A 25224-nucleotide genomic window follows, 5' to 3' on the forward strand; every position below is an offset into this window, starting at 1 on the left:
TACATCGTTAGCAACTTACCAATAACTTTGGGATTTTATATACCTAGTAAAATGGTTAAAATGGATTATTTTAAGTTGTCGAAAAAGAACCTGGTATTGAAATATACAAAATTTAGTAAATCAGTAAATAAACATCAGTCACTTACTTATTTTCATCGCTTCCGGAGTTATTTCCCTCGCTAGTTGAGGCGACCAAGCCTTCCTCGTCTTCTTCCTCATCGCTACGCGTAGGCACAACAGATAGTAGGGGTTCTTGATTCGAGACAGAAACTGTCTCAGTATCTGCTTTCTCAGCTGTGATAGGAATCGGTTTGTTTATAAGATTTCCTGCGATTTTAAGATCAAAATCTTTGTTGAGTTCCTGTTGGCGTGACGCCATGAGAATTTCTGCTGCAGCACGATGGGCGGCCGTATTATCTTCAGGTTTCCTATCTTCTGGTTCCTCGTCTATAACTAATGCATCGTCTTCATCTTCTTCATTATCGGCAACTTCATCTGAGTCTCTCCTGACTGGAGAGCGATCGGACTGTAAAGGTCTTTCTAAATGACGAGCCAATAATGCATACTTCACTCTGTCAGCTAAAGTATCAGATGAAGGATAAGGTGGAGGAGCTCTCGGCGTTGGTCGTCTGACGCTCCAGTGTTGAGGGTGCTGCTGTTTTACATGGCGCTCCATGTTAGATCTTAATGTAAATCTCGCCGAACACTGGGAGCAAGAAAATGGTCGTTCAGTGCGATAACGCCTTTGTTTCTGTTTTGGCATAAGCACACCGTTCTTTATCACCATTTTTACAGAATCATTTTGAGGCACGTTGTTGTTTAAAGGGCGTGGAGATTCAGGGCGCGGCGGCGGAGTCGGACATGTATCAACTTGAATAGGTTTTTGATCCTCGTCTTCTGGCTCTTGTTTTGGCTGAGTTTCGGGTTCATTTGTCACGATTCTGCCACCGGACATACTTAGACCACGGATTATTTCCTTCTGTATCCGTTGCTTTATTTCCGCTATTTCTTGAGAGTCAGTTGGGTGGGGAAAAAAAGATGTTTGAAGAAAATAAGGATTGATAGGGAAAGAAGGTGGCAATGGCAAACCTGGTAGCCCAGGTACAGAACTGGCATAAAGTTGAGATAGTTGAGTTGCATAGTATGCAGGATCGATTTTAGGTAGAGAGGATTCGAAAAGTCTTTGTTGAGCTAGTAGTAATCTTGTTTTTTCGAACGCCGAAGCAGCCGCAGTGGCAGCAGCTGTACTATCGAAAGTTGGGCGTGGGGGAGGTTTTGGTTCATCATCATCCGTGTCACGCTTTTTCTTACTAAGATCTAAAACATCACAACTGTTGTTATCACTTGTGCTGAGATCTACTGGAGCTTCGTTGTAATTTTCCAGGGGAATATCATTAGGCTTAAAAGCTACTTCAGGAGGACGGTACTCCGGTATTTGCGTAAGTTGCCCTATACCTTTTACCTTTATTCTGGGCATGGGATTTTCGCCTTCTCTAGCTGTTAATGTAGGTGAATCGGGCAAAGCTTTTGTGAGAGCTGTTACTGGATGTCTATCAGTTATGAAAGTGGGAGTGTAATGAGTCAATGGTGTATTCCGACCTGTAGGTTCACTACGTCTTTCGATCTCAGGTGTGTGGAAGGCCAGCGATCTTTTGACTTCTTCTCGTGCAAGTTTAGAGTTCACTTCATCATTGTTTGGATCCTCTGATGGATGATAAATAATTGAACGTTTGACGTCTTCTCTCGTGATTTTGGCGTGCCTGTTGCGTAAATGACGTTCACAATTTGCTTTTGTAGTAAATGCATAGTTGCACACAGCGCATTCGTACGGTCTGTCTCCATTATGTGTGCGCATATGCCTTACCAAAGCTGCTTTATCTAAAGATGCATGAGGACACATGTTGCACTGATAAGGCCCAGGTCCAGTGCCGCTTAGATGTACTCTGTTGTGTCCTTTTAAGGCTCTTAGGTTTGGAAATTTAGCAGGACAAAGCCTACATGGAAACTCACCACGCAGTTTCATACGCCTGAATTCAGCTGCAAAATTATCTTGAGTTTCTTCTTGATCACGATCTTTAATTACAGTATCGGGTGGAGTTAATACCGCACTTTCAAGGGCTACTCTAGTTCCTGTTAATCTTTCTAAGAGGCTGCCAGCGGATGTAACATTTAGAATAGACTGTATGTCAGCTAAATCTCGCGCTGCATCGATGTGTCTTATACCGTTAGAAAGATGCCCGTCATCGAACTTTGGCGTAAAGCGATCCATCGGTGGGGTCAAGGTACCAGGGATACCTAATGGTCTATTTCTAAGATCAAGTTTCGCGAAGAAATCGTCTCTGCGATCGCGATCCGGGCTGGATATTCTGGTAGCCGCAGTGCATGTTTTCCTGTGGATATTCAGTATTTGTCCCGACGGGAAGTCGCGCAAACAGTGTTCGCAACGGAACCGTTGTTCCGATATTGAGATATGGGGACTGTGTATATCTCGATACTTCTTTCCAGAATAATCGATGTAGTCATCGAAACCGGTTCTGTTGTCGTCACTGTGCGCCGTGAATCGATGGAGATCGAAGGCGTTAATAGAGTCAAAGCGCTGATAGCATTTCTGACACTCGAATCGCGCTGTCCTCTTGTCCAACGGTATTGGAGACGGGGACGTTGACGCCGCTCTTTTCCTCGCTCTTCTACAGTCTTCCTCATCGCTTCTATCCGAGCGATTATCGCTGTCGATACTCGTCGTCCGCGTCGCTCGCGTCTCGTGGTGTTCGATCTTCATGTCTTCTTGATCGGTGTCAACTTTGGCCTCGCTGATATCCTCTGTTTTGATTTCTGCAACAACAAAGGAGCGTGTTACGATCCGTGGATCATGTTTGAATAACGCCGAGCGCTTTCATTTTCCTATTCCAAGAAAACCCGACAATAGGTGAGTCAGACGATTCACTTGTACGAATGTAGTTTTATTAGAATTTATATAATGAGATGTCGTTTATTGTGAATCAGTTACAATCAGCTAATAGATTACAGAAATGAAAACGTGATGTAAGCGATTTTACGCTTTAATTAATTACGCAAAATATTATACTGTTGGCAATGCGTTTGATGTATTACAAATTTTGTTATTAAAGATTATTATTCCGTAACAATATCCGATATGGGTCCTATGTTGACCGCAGAGTTTTCTGAGTATGAATCAGTCATCATCCATTGTCTCAGGAGCGGCAAACGTCGGGCACGTATCGTATCAAAACTTAAAAAGGATACCGATAACAATCCTATGGTCTCCTTGAACAATGAATTTGCCTAAACTTTTATAAACATTATTCATATTTCATTACGGTTGATTGAACGAATCTTCCATAAACTAAATAGATATAAATCTGAATGATTGTTATCGTAAGTGCTTGTAAATACCTACGTTAGAAAAATAATCAACTAATCAATAATAATTTTAGATCGTAGTACGTACCTACCTACTATCCTAACAAATTGTTATTGCTAATTATGTATCTACCTAATTTATTTTTAGAATGAAATTGAAATGAACGTACTTATATTTAATTTGATTGATTGATTGATTTAATTTCCGAGCCTACTATTGCATGACTCAAATTTATAAATTCGACTTTGTTTGAACACTTTTGAATATTAATAGTTAAACTACTGGTTAAAAGAAAACTAACGGTTCCCTTTCTTACAAGAGGATCGCATGAAATGTATTCTACAAAAATCCATTTTAAATAAAAAATTTCTTCGAAATCTGGCAGTCCTTTATTCATAAGTTTCATTAGTCGGTTGTTGTCGAAAGATTTTTAATCGAAAATAATGTGATTTCGTGTAATCTATACTAATATTACAAATGCGAAAGTGACCGATCAAGATGAATTTTAGTATAACGGTAAATGGGACCTTGGAGCAACATAGGGCACTTTTTGACCCTAAAATAAAAATAGAAGAGGCTGAAATAGGGCGTTGAAAGTTTGTATGGAAAGTCCTTCATTTTTAAAGCCTCAGTTTTAAAAATTTGTTCATAAATCATGAAAAAAATACGAATTTTTAAAATTCAACCCCTAAAGTGGTGATCCACTCGGACGAAGTTGCGGGCGACCGCTAGTAGCAGGATAAAGGCTTCCCACGTTACCGTGATGCTATACCGCGTTAGGTATGAGGTGTTTTCGTCGGCCGCTGGTTGGCTGGGGGAAAATCAATACTGACATCTAGTCCGCAGCCGCTAGATATATGTACCTGCCGGCTATAGATGCAGCCTTAGTGAGTAGACTGCTGTTTCATTGTTCTGATCGGCATTTTTTATAAAGAAATACCAGGACTCCAGGATATCTAAGCAGACCGAATATTATTTCAACGGGTACATACCACGATAAAACGAAGAGATGCTTTTATCGATATTTCGACAAATAATATTCGTAATAAACAACCACGAAATAAGTTTAAAATCATTAATCTATGGAGACCAACCACTTTTCATACATTGATGGGCCCAGATTTTATGTAGTCCTAATTAGTGTCATTGAAATGACACAGAAAAATGCGTTCTTAGTGGATACCTACTAATTATAAACTACCTCCCTACCAAATTTCAGTTTTGTACATCACGCGGTTTTCGAGATTTCGTGATGAACCTTTAGTATATTAAGATTATATCAATGGGACTGACATGTTATTTATAATAAAAATCCCTTAAAACTTATAGATTTAAAAAAAAATATATATCAGGTTTAATTTCAGTTTTTTTGACAATTTCATAAATCAGACTCCTTCTTGAATATGGAAAGTAGGTACCTACCTACATTATAAAATGCAAGATTTCAACATTTAATTTTTTTTCTCATTATTTTTGGTGACAAAATAGAGGATTTTTCATTTTATTTATGTACTCAAAGCGTGTGAAACCGCTAAGATCTACTAGTATTAAAAAAAATATTACTAAGTATATTCATTTCATTATATTAAACAGGTACGTAACCACCTACTAGGTATTTACACATTCGTTTCATCAAAATCCCAAAAAATACATTATTTTACCTGTAAACTAAACTTAAATAGGTAAATTGTTTTTATTCGAGGGAGGAAAATTCTTTTTTGTCCTCTACTTCTGGATTTGCCAAACTCGGAAGGAAGGAATTTCAACAATATTTGTATTATGTACCTTTACGTAAGCTCCAGTAACGATTAGGCTTAAACCACCATTATATTTTTAGACAAATTGGCGGGCTAAGTGTCTATTTATAATATATTTCTAAGTAACCATTTATTATCAGCTGCTTTGAGTAATTATGATGAGATTTTTTTTTATAATGGTTGAAAGTGGTACTAACTATTATATGTGAGCTTATTAGTTTGAAAACTGTGTTATTTTCTGTAACTATTGAAGATTTATAATGAATACCTAATCTTTATAGATAAATCACATCGATCGTAGATCGTTAGATGGGCCTCAAAGCGTCGCGGAATTGTCATTGGTTTCTCTTTATTTATGTTGTGGCTTGTGTTTTTACACTTCCAAAATTAACACGAAGGCATAATTAAGGGATTAAAATAAGAAAAGGCAGGATATTTTTTAAGTCCACGTCCACTTACAGCATGCGCTTGTTACGTACTAAGATAACGTAACGTGCACGTCTTTGGGTAATGACATACAATAGTGCGTTCTTTAATATGGAGGGGCCCATCTAACGATTTATATCGATGAGAAATCATATGTCAACGTTGTTGGTGTAGGTAGGTATTTTGTATGTATAATGTCGATAAGAGTATTGTGTGAAGTTTTCCGTATATGAAAGATAGTAATCAAAAGTAAATAGGTATTGTGATAAATGAAACATTCTTTATTCATAACTTATTATCTGATACCTAGCAATGAGTTTATATGTATTGGTGCTTCCCCTTATACCTACTCTGTTTCATGAAATTAGATTATAACACCTATCTATTAATTACGTCACTCGTAAGCGCTCAAATATGTGTGACATTACGTGACAAGAGGGTGGGCGATAGAAAAGTAACGTCACGTGGTAAGGGTGGTATTAACCGCCACCCCGAGTTAATAGTTTAGCTTAGAATGACTATTTAGGTATGTGCCTGAAATTCATTTTATGAAAAAATCTAAAAAAATCCGAAAATCAGCTATTTTTTTTTATAATTCGTTCCATCCGTTTCGGAGGTACGATGTCACACATAGAGAAACTTATACACATACACGATAGCTTGCTCCCTTTGGGGGTAAAAATCTAAGGTACCTAAAGATAACACAAGAAAGCCAGAAAGGACTTGTATAATGTTCTAATATTTGGAAAGGTTCGAAATAAGTCAAACAAAAAAAGTGAAAAAAAAAGAAAACTAAGAACCTTCTTCATTTGTAGCTACTTAATTCCAATTACATTTTTTGATAGTTGATATAATATTATTATTTTCTTCATACTATTTTTAAAGTTACAACCTTATTGATATAAATAGTATGCGCCAAACTTCAAGTCCGCTTATGTTTTCATTTAACCATTCCCCTCGTGTTCAAAACGGACTCAAAGTTTAGCCCAATCTATACAAACTTAAGCGAGCGTATTACGTTTAAGGAAGATTATTGATTAACTCATTAATAAATTATTATTATTATTCTACAATAATTGTACATAAATAATTAATACGTACCCAATTATTCTTTAATTAGGTAACCAAGATGAGTACCTACGTAATAGAATACATGATGCATGCCCTCAATCAATCAGTTTCTGTAATTCCCGAATACTAGGCTCTTTGACTCATGTCTTACGTTCAAAGTACGTCAGACAGATATACATATAATTATGTAATAGTAGTTGTTTTTATTGTTTATCTATAACTAACTGACGCCTGCGACTTGGTCCGCGATAAAATTGATGTAAATTCATAGTGGTGATCATTATTATTATATGATAAGTTAAGTTATCCTTAAAAGATATATGCCAGGAACGGGAGCTATGCAAATAAAACCGCGGGGTGTCTGCTACGTGTATACTGTATATATATACTTAACAGGTCCAATTATGTATTATTTTGATTTTTTTTTGTTGGGGAGCACTATACAATCGATATTAACCAGGCACCACGCTAAAACTACTTTGAAACCATAATACGAAGACGGTTGTAGGATAAATAACAAATAGGGGTTGAAAGCGCTACCAGAAAATACCAAAAATTCAAGATTTTAAATTTTTCAAGGGTTGAAAAGAGTTTGAAATATTTTTAATGTAAATCGTTCATGTTTTGAGTAATATTTTTGTAAAATGATGAAGTATTATAATTAAAACATACAAAAATAATAAAATATTACTAAACAGATGGGGGTGAAATAGTGGTTGAAAGTTTACATCGAATTTCACGCGGACAAAGTCGTAGGCGTCCGCTAGTTTAAATATAAAATCGCAGTAAATTTCCTATGTAAAGTCTCAATTTTCGATGACGCGTGAACTCAGTGCTTAGGTATCTTATTATTGGAAAAATAAACGCTTCGCAAATATATTGTGTATCCATCGTCACAGTAGTTTAGATAAAAACATCCGGTCTTACGTACAGAGTCGAATTACATTGATATCCAAAAAGTACTAAGAAAGAAAACTTATTTGTTACGATTCAGGTATATAGATAATAATTATTTGTCTTATCTATATATGTACAGAAAGAGGTAAAGTTTGTGATGTAGTGAATTTCTGGATATACTGTACCCATTTTGAAAATTCTTTTACCACTAGAAAGCCACGTTGTTTGTGAGTGTCATATTTTATTCCAATACTCTAACGGTAACGCGAAGTACGCGGGCGAAACCTCGTTGCGTCGGCTAGTTTACAATATAGGTATTTCTGAAAAAGTAGTAAGATCTACTATCAACTAGTAAGATGCTTGCAATATATATCCTATACAAGCAGACGCCCCAGGTATTTCCCATTCCTATTAGAATACGGGGATAAAATATAGCCTATGACACTCACAAATAACGTGGCTTTCTACTAGTAAAAGAATTTCGGTTCAGGAGATTACCCCCTACAGCCTCACATACTTTACGTCTATATAGCGGACCCTGTCAGGTTTCGCTTTGACTTATGTGCACTTCTTCCATATCCCTACCGGCCTACCCCTACCCTATCCCGTACCCTTGTAAATTGCGGAATGCTCCATACAAACTTCCACCCCCCCCCCCCCATTTTAGGAAATTGGGGTATTAGAAGGGGGAAGAGATTAATAGTAGACTATGTCACTCTCCATTCAACTATATCCACATAAAAAATCACGTAAATAAATTCGTCGCTCGGCCGCTGGCGCCGTGAAAGACGGACACACACACTTTCACATATACCTATGTATTAGTATAGATTAGTAAATAGCTACGTAATATTTTGAGCATTTCAAATCATTACGTACCTACCTACCGGATATGACATTCATGGTATCGTATTTCGCTGTGTGTCGAAGGTTACTCCAGAGCAAAGTGCGGAAATTGGAACAATTGTGTTTTTTTCTAAGAAATATTTGTATCACCACGCAATCTGTAATATGATACGTTTGATTACGTTTGATTAGTAGGTCGTTTTTTCATCGTGTTGCAACAAACATCGCAATTAATTTATGTGCTTATTTTATTCAATGATTGAATGTTTACTCATTTTTTTGAGCATCTTATTTGACTGGCCTACTACAAGACCAGCTCGAGCATTCTGTAAAGTTACAGCGATGTGACATCGCTCATTTCCATGGCAACTTCGTTGATAGTGACATTTTATTTAAGGCATCACATAGAAATGGTCTTAATCTAATAAAATTTCAAATTGGTCACTCTTCAAATTCATAGAATTATCTTGTAACTAGCTGATGCCACGCGGTTTTACCCGCGTGGTTACCGTTCCCGTAGGAATACGGGGATAATATATAGCCTATAGCCTTCCTCGATATATGGGCTATCTAACACTGAAAGAATTTTTCAAATCGGACCAGTATGTCCTGAGATTAGCGCGTTCAATCAAACAAACAAACAAACTCTTCAGCTTTATAATATTAGTATAGATTCATTTTTCAGAGTCGATTAAGTTCCGAAACAATAAGATTTTCGGAATGAAATGATAGTGATACTGATATTAACTGATAAGATAGTAAATAGAAATATTCAGCTTGTATTTTTGGCTATACTATATATATTTATATCTATATAGTCGATATCTGTTAAGAACAATTGTTTATTGTTTTTTAAATTTAATGAAATGTGGTAAAATGATACATTTTATATCGATTTCGAAAAAGGACTTTTCGTTTCTATTTTTGCCAACAAGATAAACGACTACGAGACGAGTAGTATAATATTTCTAGATATATCCACGACTTTTTCAAAAATTACTGATTTTGACTAAGTAATTTAAATGCATATTTTTAAGGTTTTAATTATATTTGTTTTAGTGTATATTAAAAATTGAAGGCGATTCGCGTTTTTTTAAACTGCGTATTATATTATTTAGTAAGTATTACATATAAAGCAAAACAAAGTTTATAAATTCAACATAATGAACTTTTTAATCTTGTCAATGAACAGAGATCGATGACTAATCTAATACAAATTAACTAATACGTATGTTTTATTCTGCGATCAGTAATAATAAGGTTTATATGATCCTGTTAATCAAATGCCTGTATAGGTACTCAAAGGGTATCTACTGTATATTAAAATGTAACAAATCCTTTTAAATGCATGAATGAATCGCATTCCTACTATCCACTACAGAACGGAAATAAGTGCAATACACTTAGAAAGTATCTACAATATAATAATATCTATACTAAAATTACAAAACTGGAGAGTTTGTTTGTTTGAACGCGCTAATCCCAGGAACTACTGGTATGATTTTAAAAATTCTTTTAGTGTTAGATAGCCCATTGATCGAGGAAAGCTATAATCTATATATTATCCTACCGGAACGGGAAGCACGCGGATGAAACCGCGCGGCGTCAGCTAGTTATACAATAAAAATACATACCTACCTTTATAGGGTCCTACGCGACATCATACCGGAACGCTAAATCGCTACATCTTTGCCGGTAAGATGGTATAGCTTGGCAAATTCGTTCGTAACACTCCCCCAATGGACCGTTCGGGCCGGGGAGCGTGTAGCGATGAATGAAAAACCGACGAATGATGCACCTCATTTCCCCGCACGCACGATTTCACACCCGCGCCGTCTTTCCCCCCGTCGCCCTTCATATCTTGGGAGTGTCATTAACGAACTTGCCACACTATAAACCACGGCCGGTAAACCTAAGAAAATTCAGAAAATATAAAATCCTAAATTGGCCCGATTTGCTGGTCTATTTGGTCTTTATAATCAACCTATTAAAATAAACATCAAATCAATTGACACAATGTCATTTACCTACTGTGTGATAACCACCAGTAAGCACCGGATGACATTTTACATAGAATCTCATTTTCGTATATGTCAACTAGCATAGGTCAAACATAGTGAATAGGCCACCTGGGAATCGAACCCAGGGCCTCTTTTGATAACCATCGCCAGCCATCATCAACTGCGCTATACAGGATATCTTCCTCAATTATTAGATTTAAAAAAACCTAGCAAACAAAATCGATAGGTAGCCTTACGCTCAACAGTAAAAAGGCCGGACAGAAAACAAAGAAGTCATCGGTTCGATCCCCGCCCGCCAAACTATTGTCTGATCCATTCCTAAAACAGTCCGACTAATTGGCGGTGAATGGTAATATTGGTCATGGTCAAAAGACATGACAACTATTAAAAAAAAACCGAACATTGACAAACAGGTGCTGTTACACTTCGGTGTAATATTAAGACTTGTTTACGCAAACTAAGTGATCGCGGTAATTCAATATCGATATTTTGTTAATTACGATTCGTTGAATGAATTTGAAATGCACATTTCAGTATGATCAATTTCTTGCACAGTAAGCTGTTTTGTGTATAATTATCGGAACTACCTAAACTGTGTTGATGAGATACAAATACTTTGGTAAGTATGTATACGTTTTTAAACTCCAACTTTGCAAGAAAGTTTTCTTCTAAACAGAAGTAGCAAACCTAATAATTTATTTATTACAGTTTAAATAACTGAGGGGCTTAATTACATCAAGTATTTGAGGATACCCCTCGTGTATTTAAATATACATAATATACGAGTTATAAAATATATTTCTGTCTCTACCTAAAATCTCCCTTGATTTCAGAAATTGTATGGATTTCGGACACGCATATGAAAAGTAGTTGAAGTCATTAAATTCTCCACAGAGTTCACTCAAGTTCATATACGGAGAAAAGGTGTGACATACATGCCTGCGCCGTGACTTCCTCCTTCCCGCTTATTCGGAATTTAAATCGACCTATCACCATCCAGACAATATCAGCTCCATGGAACGCAAGCGCACGGCAATATAGCTCTTATTGTGTGTGGTGTAAGGCTATCAGTTATATAACGGTAATATTATAATTTGATTGATATGGCCGGGACGTCGCCAATACCGCTTTCTGCCACACTCCAACGAGCTCAACGGTACTGAATTACACCATGTATCTTTAGCCCTCATTTATGGGTGTCGCCATAGACAATTACTGGCGATTTCGAAAATTGTGCCGCCAAAGGAATTTGCGACTAACGTAAATGCACATAGAATCACTTTTACAAGAAATTTAATGCAACAAAAGTATACAATATACGTAGGTACGATAATACATGCAAGACATGGTTATTTTCTAGTCAATATTAATACATGTTGTGTCAAACTACCGTCAATTTGACTGAGGGAAACTTAAGAGTATGCCGTTTAGTAGACACCTTCCTTTTATGTTTTATAGGTTTGAGCTGTTTTTATCCTGCAGGTACAAAGCAGTTTATATGCTGTTTTGTACATAATAATATAGCCTATAAGTAGGCTATAAAGTACCCATATAATGGGCTATCCAACACTAAAAGAATTTTCCAATACAAACCAGAAGTTTTTAAGATTAGCGCGTCGATTTAGCCAAACAAACTCTTCAGCTTTATAATATTACAAAATTGAATATAACAATTATTACTTACTATTAATTGTCTAACAACTTTACGTTTATTTCTAGCATAGAAATAATTTATTTAATAATTGTAATTAATTTATCTTTATGATAATGTTTATTAATATTACTATTTATTGATCGATCACGCTAACAAATCTCTCAACAAATAATAATCAGTAAGAATATTGATAAAAAATTCCTACGAGATAATGTCATTGTTCAGTTTTGAATGGATAAGTATTGAAAGATACCTACGAGTAATACCTATAATAAATTGTGGTGTTTTAGGGGGTATAATCTAGTGAACCAATTTTGAAGATTCTTTTACTACTAGAAAGCCACGTTATTTGCGAGTGTCATAGGCTTTATTTTATCCCCGCATTCTCACGGGAACGGGAACTACGCGGACACCGCGGGGCGTCGACTATTTAGATATGAACTTGGAAACATAGACACATTAAAAAACAATACCTATTGTGTTAAATTTATTTAATTAATCAAGCTGTGTTTATCAGTTTCAGGTTTATTTGAATACAAAATATATCCAAGACGGTAAACTTTCCTGATATCGGTTCACAGAACAGAATTGTTATCACCATGAAATTCTCTTTGAAACAACACGGATCTTACATTAAAATACTCTGTAACTTATGTTATTTTGAAAGGAAAAGAAGAAAAATAATACTTTTATATACTGTATGTACCATGGATTGACTTAGCAAATGTTATGTTTTCTCAGGATATCAAGATTAAAAATTATAATATAAAGTTTGTGGTAAGGGGTAATCTGGATCTACTGAATCGACTTTAAAAATTCTTTTACCACTAGAAAGCTAATTATAAATCTAATACCAAGTTATTCACACTGGTATTACGTTTTATCTCTCTATCCTGAATTCCCGATGCAAGGCGCCGAGCAGCCATTTTATGAAATAACTTATGCAAGTCAGGAGTGTGTCTTCCGTGACATTTTAACGGTTTCTTTGCTCCTGCCATGCTGCCACCTAGATATGATGCCGAGTTCAAAACGATTGGAGAAAAGTTAGTATGTAGTATAGTATATAGCTTGGAACCATTAAAATATCACGGAAGATGATATTATTCGTGGATTTATTATTTAACTATTAAAAATATTTTTTTTAGAAATGTTTATAGGTAACTAGATGTCTTATAACATCAATTGGTCCAGTTATCAGAGTCCGTACTTTAAAATAGAGGATCAATTCTTTCTTAGTTGATTATTAGGTTTGTACTCTATGTCCGCGATTTTATCAACTAGGTATTTGGATGGGGTTTCATGTACAAAATTATTTTATTGACTACCTAGGTACTAATAATTCGTTATTTTTTTACAACACAATTTGTAATTTATTTATTTTATTTACTGTCATAGATTATTTGGAACAATCGTGTACAACAAAACAGATGGTCTAGATAAGTACATAAAGGTACGTCTGACAGTTTATGTAATCTGTGCCACCAAATAGAATCGATGGAGCGCCAATAGCTTTCTCTCAACGGAAAACCGTTTCAATTAGTGCAGGCGCGAGTGTAGATGTCATAGAATGCTAATATAACGCTGAGGGCTCACGTAGGGTTGTCACTACCATCGTTTTTTTTTAATTTTTTTAATAGTTTTATACTAATGCTGTGGTTTCGTATAGATCTTCCATAATAACGCATCGTCATGATAATACCATCTCTAATCTTGTAATTTGTTTTGATAAATGAGATGGGTTTCTCGTTGCTATTTATATTGTATTTTAGGCCTTATCCCCAAACGTAAGACGATTTGCCTTCTCTAGGGATATAATTTTCAAGGAAAATATTGTTTATATATATTTTTGAGAAAAAAAATACAGACTTTCTCCATTTCCGCACATCTACTTTACTACATGTATAGATTAAGTTAAGTGCCTTAATGTCCCGAGTTGATGAGTTACTTTTAGGACTTGCTGTCAATCTTAAAATGCGTCCCTTAAATAAAATTATAATATATTTGTACAAAGTTAAAAACAAAACTACTCCAATCATATTTACCACTAAAGCAAAATTACATTATTGAAATCAGAGAAAAACACTTGAGTTTCCAATCCGTTAAGTTAATAAGTTAGGACCATAAACCAATTTCGAATTCGAATTATCAAGGGTTTTGAGAGTACGCGGTTTATTTATTCTCACTGTATAAATAATAAAATACAAAACTGGAAGTGGCAGCCCTGTCGGAGAGATGGCAGGCGGCAAGAGGACGTGCGTGTGCACAATGCCTAATGATATGACACCTCTGGGTTTTAACTTTTAAGATTAAACTGGTGTCCCATCGGTCGAAACCAGGTTGAACGACCGTGACGAATTCGGTCTTTTGTTTTAGTCGTTTTCATGGCTCGTTTTATAGAGAACTGTAAATGTAGGTATTGCAGTGGTGCAAGTTCCGGCCCCGATATCGACCGTTTGACCGGTAGCAGCCGGTGACCAGCTGGGTATTGATGAATCCGATCGATATTTTCCCAGCTATTTGCGACACTCTACGTGTTTACAATGAATCACGCGCTATCTTCTTCTATACTACCTACATACTACAAGAAAATTTAAGTAGGTATGATTTGATTTTGTAACTTTCTATTTGATTTTCTTGTTGTTTGCATTGTTGTCATTCTAAAATTAATTGACAAATTTTTTATGCCTTTTTTGTTTGTATACAGGGGGTAAAAAAACGTAAAAAAACAGAGAAAACGTTTGCCGGGTCAGGTATACATAATATACTATAACACGTCTATTTGATAGTCTCAGAGCGAAGGGAGATCAGCACAATTCGGTGACGGTTCATTGATAGGTCCATCACGTACCTCGTACTTAAGGTACACGTGTGAGAAAGGTTGGTACCTTTCACGGGTTGAAAGCCCTATTTAAATACTTTTTCGGACGTTTTATTGGAAATTGAAAGACAGAAATAAAATAATTTCCAAAAACGCGAAAAATGTAAAATTATTGGAAGTCTGTCTAAGTACTTATTTAGACGAATCTGCTAAAAGTTATTTACCAAAACAATAGGTAACATATTTTTAAAACATTCATTTTCGTGCAAAGAAGCGTTGATATGCTTTGATATAAAAAAAAAACATACTGCATTGTTCCAGAAGTCAACATTGCTTAATTTGCTTTAGTCTTAGTAAAGTAATCTCTTAAACGAAATTAGTATGTTTGTGTCTAAAAACTATCGCATATATTTTGTTATTAAAAGTTCACAAAAGTACCTATGTGCAATGCACGTGAAACCTAGCTCATTTGGCTAACGTTGTCCTGCCATATTTCTTACATACAAAAATTCGCAATGTAAAAACGGAAGGGTATGAGGTAGGAACATGAAAAATAATTAAGACACATTCTCGTAACCTACCAAATATAAAAAAAAAATATCAAAATCGGTCAAGCCGTTTCGGAAGATTCCGACAAAAACCGTGACACAATTTTTATATTATTATTAGAAGATAAGTATTTTTAAATTAAATATTTTTCCCTATACTATCTAAATCATCAGATAATTTGAACGAATGCTTGTATCGTATCGGGTAATCTTATCCGGCGGATGTGACGTCACCAAGTGACAGATACCTTTACTCATCTCGTCTATCTCGGTCCAATTGCCCAAATTTGCCGAAGCCCAAACACAGGGCCCGGTCCAGCTTTACCTAAGTGAGCTTATCTGATAAAATTTACAGTTACATTCCTTAATGAGTGATGCAATTTTTTTTTAATCTTAGCAAACCTTAACGAACTTTCAAACTGAGAAAGCCATGGATATCATTAGTTGGTATGTTGGGTATTGAGTTTCAAATCAAATACTGATCTGCTTTGAAACTCAATGCCCGAAAACTCAATACCTACTCTGATATAAATCTGGATAATTAGCGCAGAAATAGATTAACGAATGGAACAGGGGTTCCCAAATTTCTAAACTAACGGAAAACCCAATGGAACCTCTACATCAAATTATTACAAATCAAAGACATCTGTGATGAATAATCATTGTTTGAACATTAACGATCGACAGGTCACGTGATCAAGTTGTCGATCGGGTCTGTCATTCCTACAATTTGTTAGTTTTCGAAGCGTTAGCGTTTTTAGAAAGAGAATCGATGTGCCACATGGCTACAGGCCCTGGTGACTTTTCGACAAAACTGTGAACTGTGGAAATCGCTGGTCTTAAGTGACACATCGGTTACCTACTATATTACCTGATGTTAAGAGAGTCTACGCGTGTAAAACAGCAGGGCACAGCTAGTATCCGATGTCGCTTCAATTTGTGTCGTAAAAGAATCTTAAAAACAAGCAGAGAGCGTGCGTAATCCTCCAAGATATGTGTACACAAGTGGACTGCACACAAAAGGATGTTGCTCGCTCCAGAGAGATAGATCCTCGGCTGAGCAAACAGAATTCCGATCGTCTTAATGAGGTTCTAATGAGGTATTCTTTTGAACGCACATGTTGTAATGTTTGTTGTGGTGTGTGGATATGTTAAACAGAATCAATAAATAGGTATGGTTTGTCTTATAAAACTTTTAGAAATATGTTAAATTTTTCCATTTGCGGTATCACGTTAGGTGACTGTTAGTTACTCGTATGTAAGTTAAATAGAACTATAAATAAGGCAGAGAAAATATCTCAAGACATTATGTTTCGCCTTTAATCTTTCTTGTGCAATAAAACATTAAAATAAATAAAACAAAAAATAATATTATTTTGTGACGCCTTTTTCATAGCTCATTAATTTCTCTTGTACCATTGAAAAAAAAAAGAAATTCAAAGACTTGCATGCTTGACATGTTAGTCGATATTCTAGCAAATGCCAGGTACTTTTATGAATGCGCCGATTTATCTATAGTATTAAAGAAAACATACCAATCAACTTGAGAACCTCCTCCTTTTGGAAGTTGGTTAAAAACTAGCTCACTGTTGCATTACAAGTCGTTTCTCAGAATGAGAAGGGTTAGGTAAGGCTAACGCTGGCCCATCGCGGATTGGCAGACTTCACACACGTAGGGAACTAAGAAAATTCTCAGATATGCAGATTTCCTTACAATGTGTTTTTCTCCACAGTTTGGTGATATTTAATTTCATAAATTGCACATTACTGAGATAACTGAAATGTTGGAGGTGCAGGCTCCTGTCCGGCAGAGGTCATATCCACTAAAACTAAACTAAAAGATAACTAGGTAAAATGATTCATATATCTATACTAATATTATAAAGCTGAAGAGTTTGTTTGATTGAACGCGCTAATCTCAGGAACTATTGGTCCGATTTGAAAAATTCTTTCAGTGTTAGATAGCCCATTTATCGAGGAAGGCTATAGTCTATATATTATCCCCGTATTCCTACGGGAACGGGAACCACGCGGGTGAAACCGCGCGGCGGCAGCTATTGCTCCATACTCGTAGTAAATCATGTCTCGTTTTAATTACATTTTATCTGCCAACATGACTAACTAAAGACTATTCACTCAAATTGCGCATTAACCAATAGGTACCGTGTAGTTGGACGAATCCGTGTCAGATAAAATCATACTTCATTACTCCAGCCAGTGTTATCAATAATGTTTTTTATCACCTGACTTTTAACGAGAATTTCATACAAAAGATAAAACACAAATAAACATGACACATCAATTACTTTGGCATGTGTTAGTAATTATTTTTATATATTATGCCTTATTGGTTGGCGGATAATAACTGCGCTTATCAGGTATGTAGGTACTTCAGAATTTATAGTATGCTGAGGTGGAGCAGTAAAATCTCAAGGAGTTTTCTGAACTATGGGTGTTATGTAGTTCTTTATACATCACTAGCCTACGCATTCCCGTTACCGTGAGAATATGGGGATAAAATACAGCCTGTGACACTCACAAACAATGTGGCTTTCTAGTGGTACAAGAATTTTCTAAATAGGTTTAGTAAATCCAGAAGTTACCCCCTACAACACCCTAAATATTAAGCACTTAATGATTATCAGTTAAATAATGTCCCATGCATTACAGGGCCAAGCCTCCTTCCGAATGTCAGCTACTGACGATCAAGTGAGCCTTTAGAGCTGAAGGCATGTGGGCTTATCGGATGGTGAGTGGCTTGCATTATAGAGCTTAGAATTAAGAAATAATTGATTGAGATATTAATGAAAATCACCGGGTTCGACAGCTTAACATGCTCGCAGATGCACGGGAGTGTACCGCCAACAATTTTCCAACTCTGGGCTGAAAGTTTCTTGGAAGAAATAGCTCAATATTTCACGATATAGCACGATCAGAGACTCGATCCCAGGACCTCCTATGGTACTTAGGCTTACTTACCTAAAAAGGATTTTTAAAAATTAAAGAGGAATAACTGAAAGAGGGACTTTGTATAAAAGTCTTTTCGTAAGGGTCCGAAGTGTCAGAGAAATGGACGAAGTCTCTACCGTTTACTCGTGTTATTGTTTTATGAACTAACAAATAAACTAACTAAAAATGGATATGTAGTTTGCCTGTACGCCGTAGAAGTAGGTGCGATTATCACCAAAATCTCTCTATAACTTGCTTAAAGACCTTGGCCTCTCTAGAAGCTAGCTCTATATTAGAACGAGTATCCAAAGCTGCTCTAATAGGATCTTACTAAATTTGGCTAGGCAGGGAGAACAACACGAGCAGAGAACGGGGAGTGTTGATCGATCGTCAAGGAATTCCTTAACCCTACATCCTGTACTCACAAGTTCAGAACTCTGCTCGGAGTTTTTCTCTCTGCCACGCGATGGACCCGGCACCCGCAAGGTGAATCCATGGAATGCTAAGATATTCGTCTCACGGACGAAGTCGCCTACCGTTTGCTAGTGTTATTGTAACGTTTATGAGCTGTAAGGTATGCATCTGCTTAATAAAGTTCTCGTATTACGAACGCTCTGAGGCACGTGTCATCTTGGATGGCTTCGTTACGTTCATGGCTTGTGGCTTATGGCTCATTGTGCGGGGTCGTATTCACATCCTCCGCTTTATAGAGTTGTATGACGCGATTGACTGTAGCTAACGCTTGTTAGGCTCAGTCCAGAAAGGGCGAATTCGCCGCGATTCTCTCGCGCGTGTCGAGAGTCTGGCGTAGTGCAAGCGATTTACGCGCGAATTTTGAATTCGCACGATGCTTGTGGACGCGATGTATTGATGTCTAGTACTTCGACAACGCGCGTATGAAGTCGCGCGATACGATTCGTGACGAATTCGCCCCTTCTGGACAAGGACGTAGCTACAGCCGATAAACAAAAATGCATTTTTCTTTGTATATGTGTGTCGAAACTAAGTTTTATACAAACAACCTACAAAAAATACTAGTATAACAAAATTGTTGCTACGGACATTGCAGGAATTTGGCGTAGAGAATGTGTAGTTAGTAGGTATATAAGTGTGCAGCAAGAAAGTAGAGATTGTGTAGTTAGTATATAAGTGTGCAGCAAGAAATAGGATGCTCGAGCTCGAGACCGTAGATGTAGGTGTACTTACAAAATGGCTAATAAAGATGATTAGATGATTTTGTTGTCTTATTATATATATTATCATGATAGTAATAATACACATTTCTAAACCTTAACCTTATCGAAGCTCGATCAGTTAGAAGGAAGCTGTCGGACATACCTACTTATTGATTACAGAACACCCTTGTTTAAATTGTCTGAAAAATCTAAAGCGCTATTCTGAAACCTTTTTTAAATTCGACAGTGTGAGTTTCGCAGTCACCTCTGTCTTTCTGTCTAAGAGGTTAGTATACCGACACCGTCAAGTGTGCAGCGCTTACTGGTATGATTGCGAAAAAATACCGTAATATGGATCTGACTATGATGATGATTTTTTTAAATACTTGACGTATAGATCGTGAGTGGCCGGCATTACAGAATAAGCGTATTGCGTAGTACTATCTAGCGATCTACATGATGTTATGCACATCGCGACCACCACACGATTGATTGCGACCACCTGCGAACTGCGCTGCAGACACGTGAACTTATTGGATGGTGAGTGGCTAGCTTAAGATAGCATTAGCTGTTTGTGTACTCACGTTGTGACGTAGGCGGCTCGGCCGCGGGGGGCGCAGGCGCAGTGGCGGCTCCCTGCATGGCCCGCGACGCGCGACCGCGGCGACGCCTGCAACAATCCCATGGAAGCCTTTGAGTTGTATGACGCCGCCCAATGTGGGATGATGATATCACACCACAATCGGCGCAGGGCAGCCCCATGTCGGCCGATGGACGTTCACTGCATTTACATTTGCACGAGCTATTAATTAATATTTGTCTTTTTAACCGACTTCAAAAAAAAGATGAGGTTCTCAATTAGAGTCATTGTTTTTTTTATTTTATTTTTTTGTATGTTCCCTGATTATTATTGACCAAGAGCCTCAAAGGCTGGTTTCTCATTAGAACTTGCCCGGGTACCTAACGAGGATTACCTCTAGACCCGTACTCTAGACTCAAGGCCCAAAAGCAAATTACCAAAACAAATGTAGTTGAAAGGTACACCTTAAAAAAGTACACCTTCACAATGCCAAAGAAATCTAGAATAGATTAGCCATTTCATTGTATTACTGAATTTTGAAACATTTTTGACTGTATTGAAATTTTTTTTTGCAATTTTTTAATAAATATTTCAATGAATTACAGCTGAAATACTCATACTAAAACTTTAAGTATGGAAAATTAATAAGATCTCAGTCTCCCACAAGCACGTACTTGTGACGTCGTAGGTACTTTTTGTATAACCACAAAGTGTTGTTCTAGGTGTTCTTCAATGGTAATAAATACGAAGTGATTAATATAGATAGCGCGATTTATTAGACAAAGAGGCGCGTGAGTCAAAAGTAGGATACATAGATATATATATATAGATTGGCGTTAATTGTCTTTATCTATATTTTCTTCAAATCCTCAATAGCTCAACGGTAAAGCGGTTGCATTCATCTCCGAGGGGTGGTGGTTCGACCTCCGGCCCGTTGGACTATTGTCGTACCCTAACACAGTCTTTCCCGACTGGTTTTAGGAATATTGGTCATATTTAAAAGATATGGCAAATATTATTCAAATAAAAAAGTGTTATGTAGTTGGTAATGTTGTGGTTCAACAGCGAGGACCTGGGTTCGATTTCCAACTCGGGTCAATTTTTATATAATTTCATCGGCCGTAGCTAGTTATCAATACACCGAGCGTTTTAGCGTCAAGCCAACAAAAACATTATTCGAATTCTAATATACCTTCTTCAAGAAAAATCTCAATTAGGAATTTTCCTTTCATGAAATATCTCAATAGCAGCCTACAAGTCAGAGTCGCAGAACACTCGGTAAAATAAAGCCTGCGCCTTAACTTTTTCTTTTCCTGTTATCTCGGTCTGCCATTGCATTGGTTTATCAAAGTCCGAAGACACACAGACAGATGAATAATATATGTATAGTGCATCTATATTTGTACACTTGTGCACTATAATATCTCTTGCGGCTCAACATGGGATTAGTCGCCATGGCCGAAAGTACGGAGGACTTGCTCGAGCTCATTGCAATACATCGTATACGTAAGCATATGTCGAGTACAGTAGGCACTCGCATACCACGGGCAGGTTATTAGCACGCATTGTCTGCTCCATAATAGGTCGCTCAAAGTGCACGGCATATGCTCGCCAGTCGCTTGTTGCATTATCATACAACCGCTTTGGATTCATACTTAGCGCGCAGACTATGTTGGCAAATAGACGGAACCGTCGACAACATAATGATGAAGTACAGTCAACATAGTATGAAAACTTCAAATATACAAAAACAGTGCAACTTTAAATTATTGATGCTGTATTTGTTGAAAATTAAACTTTAATAAATACTTCATTAGTATTGAGTGAACTGCTTGATATGACCCTGGATGTAATGTACATGTCACCAATATAAACATAATCGAGCTACGTGTATTATTTTTTAAAGATGGATACCAATTAAGTTGCCTGCGCAGCTAAGCTAAGCTTGCAGTGATTTGTATCAACAATGAATTAATACTTTTTTTATTCGACGGCAATTCAACCTTTTTGATTTAATTTAAAATTGTAATTTCAAACTTTTACCTATGTCCTAATCAAATTAGATGCCTAATTTTAACTGCCAACTACAGATCCATCTGCTCATTAGAAGAGGCGATATGTAGCTTAGACCCCTCATGCTGCTTTAGCGGCATTTTTTGATAATGTTAACAATTAATATTAGATAATGACCGATACCAATGGCATACGTGCAATTTTATTTTCTTTCCCGGCTGTTCTGTTTATCTTTTTCCTTTAGTCTTTGGTTTATGGGTGTATCAATGAAGTATGTCGGATTATAATACATATTATAAAGCAGGCTGTTTTAGGACTGTATTGTTTGCAATGTTGACAAAGTGATGAGTAAGTGTTCACAATTTCTACCAGGTACATCATTTACCAGTTTTGATGGTACATTTTTATGAGAGTACCTACTCACCTTACACAGAAAGGGATTCTAGGGAATATACGTTTGATTGACGCAACACAAATGATTCAGTATAATTTTATTTGCACGTAGTAACTAAAACTTAAGGTAAAAGTCAAATGTGAGTAATGTAACCTAATAAATTGCAGGTAAAGATATTTTCAAAATCACAATCTCATAAATGGATTAATTTATCATGATGTTATTCAGTTAAGGTCATTTCTTATTTATATATCCATTAACTATCTATCAATTTAATTGATTGATCTATCTTATTTTCCAATTTCTTTTTTCATTAATAGAGATCCTGATGAATGAGCTTGCACTTTATTGCTTATCAGTGGACTCCTTCCTTCAAATCAGCAAGAAAGCTTTACAAGTATTAACTTCACAGCTTGCTAGCTGATTTTATACTGTACAGCGTGAGTAATACGAATTTGTCAGTGTTGCGTCCGCGAAAAAGTGAAATAAGGAAACTTTTTTCCTTCCTCTTAACACTAAAATGTTGACGTCTTGAAATTTTCTAACACTTTTACGAAGTTTCTGACGTATTGTTGTAGTATGTGCAATTTTCTTGGAAATCTTACGATATTTTGTCATAGTACCCACACCACTAGATCACCGTAACTGTATGCGGGACTTTGGGGTTTACCTTGCCTCTAATTTTAGAAAAACACGTTAAGCTATGGTCTGCGTCATTATAAATAAACATTAAAATCGACAATCAATAAGAATAAAGTCTGGATTTTGTTGACTTGTTTGAACGTGCTAATCTCAGGAACTACTGGTCCGATTTGAAAGATTCTTTCAGTGTTAGAAAGTCCATTTATCGACAAAGGCTATACGCTTAGGGATATTATCCCCGTATTCCTACGGGAACGGAAACCACGCGGGTGAAACCGCGCGGCGTCAGCAAGTAATTTCTATACCTTTTCCTGTAAAAGATGTCGAACAGATATCATAAAATCTGTGGTTCCAACTTTATAAGCTCCTTTAAGCTTTTCCATCACTTTCCTTTAATTTCCATCACTTTAACAAGAGATCAGCTAGTTGCATTTGAATCAGCAACCTACATATTCCATGTGCCGCAAATCACACGCCATCGCATTAGATCATCACAATCACAGCCATAAAATATTACACGGCCTCTCAAACGGCTTATCGACAATGCTAAGATAGTAATAAATATTGAATTACAATTCTTACACGATTCTAAGTAAAGTGTAAGGCTTCAAACGAAGCCGCCGCGCCGGCCCCCTTTGTCTTTTGTTTGCGAGTTTCGCGTTAACTTATACAAGGGAAAAACTGAGATATGGATATATAACACCTTCACATATCTCTCACATATCGATAGATATGTTTCAGCTGTAAAGCTTCAGGAATCTTACTCTCTCTGCTTACAACCATTCACTTGCAAGTTGCGAATTATTGGTCGCTTTTCTTCACCTGGACGTGGGTTTTTAAACTCACGATATCCGGGGTGCCTGGACTGATAGATAATATACCGAACGGCCATCTAAGCCGAGGACCGAGTCTCAGAGGAGACGCTATTAGAGTGGTTCCACCCATCTATTCTGCTTCTGCCATAAGGTTGCGTCAGGCGATGCTTCTGTGCTCATCCAACCCGCCGGTGGCGCCGCTGAGGTCCCAATAAGGAGCCTATGGCATTCACACGATCAGAAAAAAAGGATGCTGAAGTTTGAGGGTGACAGAGAGGGTTTTAGTGGAAAAGTCCACATAACTCGTAAAAATCATGGATTGCCATGATTTTGGTGTGAAATAGGGTACGTATAGTTAGGATAGGTGAGGTAAAGTAGAGGTAGGTACTCGTAGGGTAAGTTTAATATAGTAATGGAATTGAAAAGAACATAAAAGTCTACAAGATTTAAAAGCTTTCTGAGATGATACCTATTTTAAGGAATTTCAGTAAAAACATAGAACAATCTTCTCATCGTGTGAACGTTTAACACCATAATGGATTACGTGAGAGATTTCTTCTACACAATGCACGATACTTTACAAGAGCAATGCATACAAAAACATTCAATTTCATAAAATGCAAGCTGTAAGCTTTGTCTTGATAATATATGGGACAGTTTTAGACTGTTAGCCATAATTCAGCTGATACTCGTGGTTATGTTACTTCTACCAAAAAGTAAACCTTGTTTAACGTTTTACTACTGTATTATAAGAAGATTTATGTTCTATTCTCTGCGGAAATCTGAGGAATCCAAACGGCAAAGTAAAATAACCCACGTTTACTTCAAAGTGTAAAAGCTTCTAACATTGTAGTAGCTTCTTCCAAGTCTTATTTAATTACAAATTAATCATAACTATGGTTAATGTCAGCCACTGACGATCAAGTAAGCTCCAATGCTTGGAGCGCATTAGGTTTGGTCTGGTAGAAGGCTTCGGCCGTGGCTAGGCTACTTAACCGACAAGCGATTTAGGGTCCTGAGAGCTAATTCTGCGTAGAAAACGTCAGGGATAAACAGGGTAGGTTATATATCTCCTAAGTTAGACCTCTGCTATCTTAGAGTGTATCGACACTTAACGTCAGGTCAGATTGCAAAGCCTACTTGTTGTTAAATGAAAAAAATATTCTCGCTACTCTCGGCAAGTGCTCGTAAATCATCTCGAGACTTGCACTAAGATTTAATTTATTTTATTTGCGT

At 36.7% G+C, this 25224-nt stretch overlaps 1 protein-coding gene across 1 annotated transcript in view; it reads right to left on the reverse strand.

The window, feature by feature from the left end:
- Nucleotides 1–25224, reverse strand: part of LOC112051226 (uncharacterized) — a 35259-nt gene that overhangs the window by 5002 nt on the left and 5033 nt on the right. The window contains exons 2-3 of the mRNA XM_052889459.1: nt 20129–20214; nt 147–2832 (exon numbers count right to left, since the gene is read on the reverse strand). Coding sequence (XP_052745419.1) covers nt 147–2832; nt 20129–20186 — 2744 coding nt within the window. The 5' untranslated portion in view covers nt 20187–20214. The remainder of the gene's footprint in view (nt 1–146; nt 2833–20128; nt 20215–25224) is intronic.

The sequence above is a fragment of the Bicyclus anynana genome, chromosome 2 (assembly GCF_947172395.1).
Source record: "Bicyclus anynana chromosome 2, ilBicAnyn1.1, whole genome shotgun sequence".
Taxonomy (NCBI): Eukaryota; Metazoa; Arthropoda; class Insecta; order Lepidoptera; family Nymphalidae; genus Bicyclus; species Bicyclus anynana.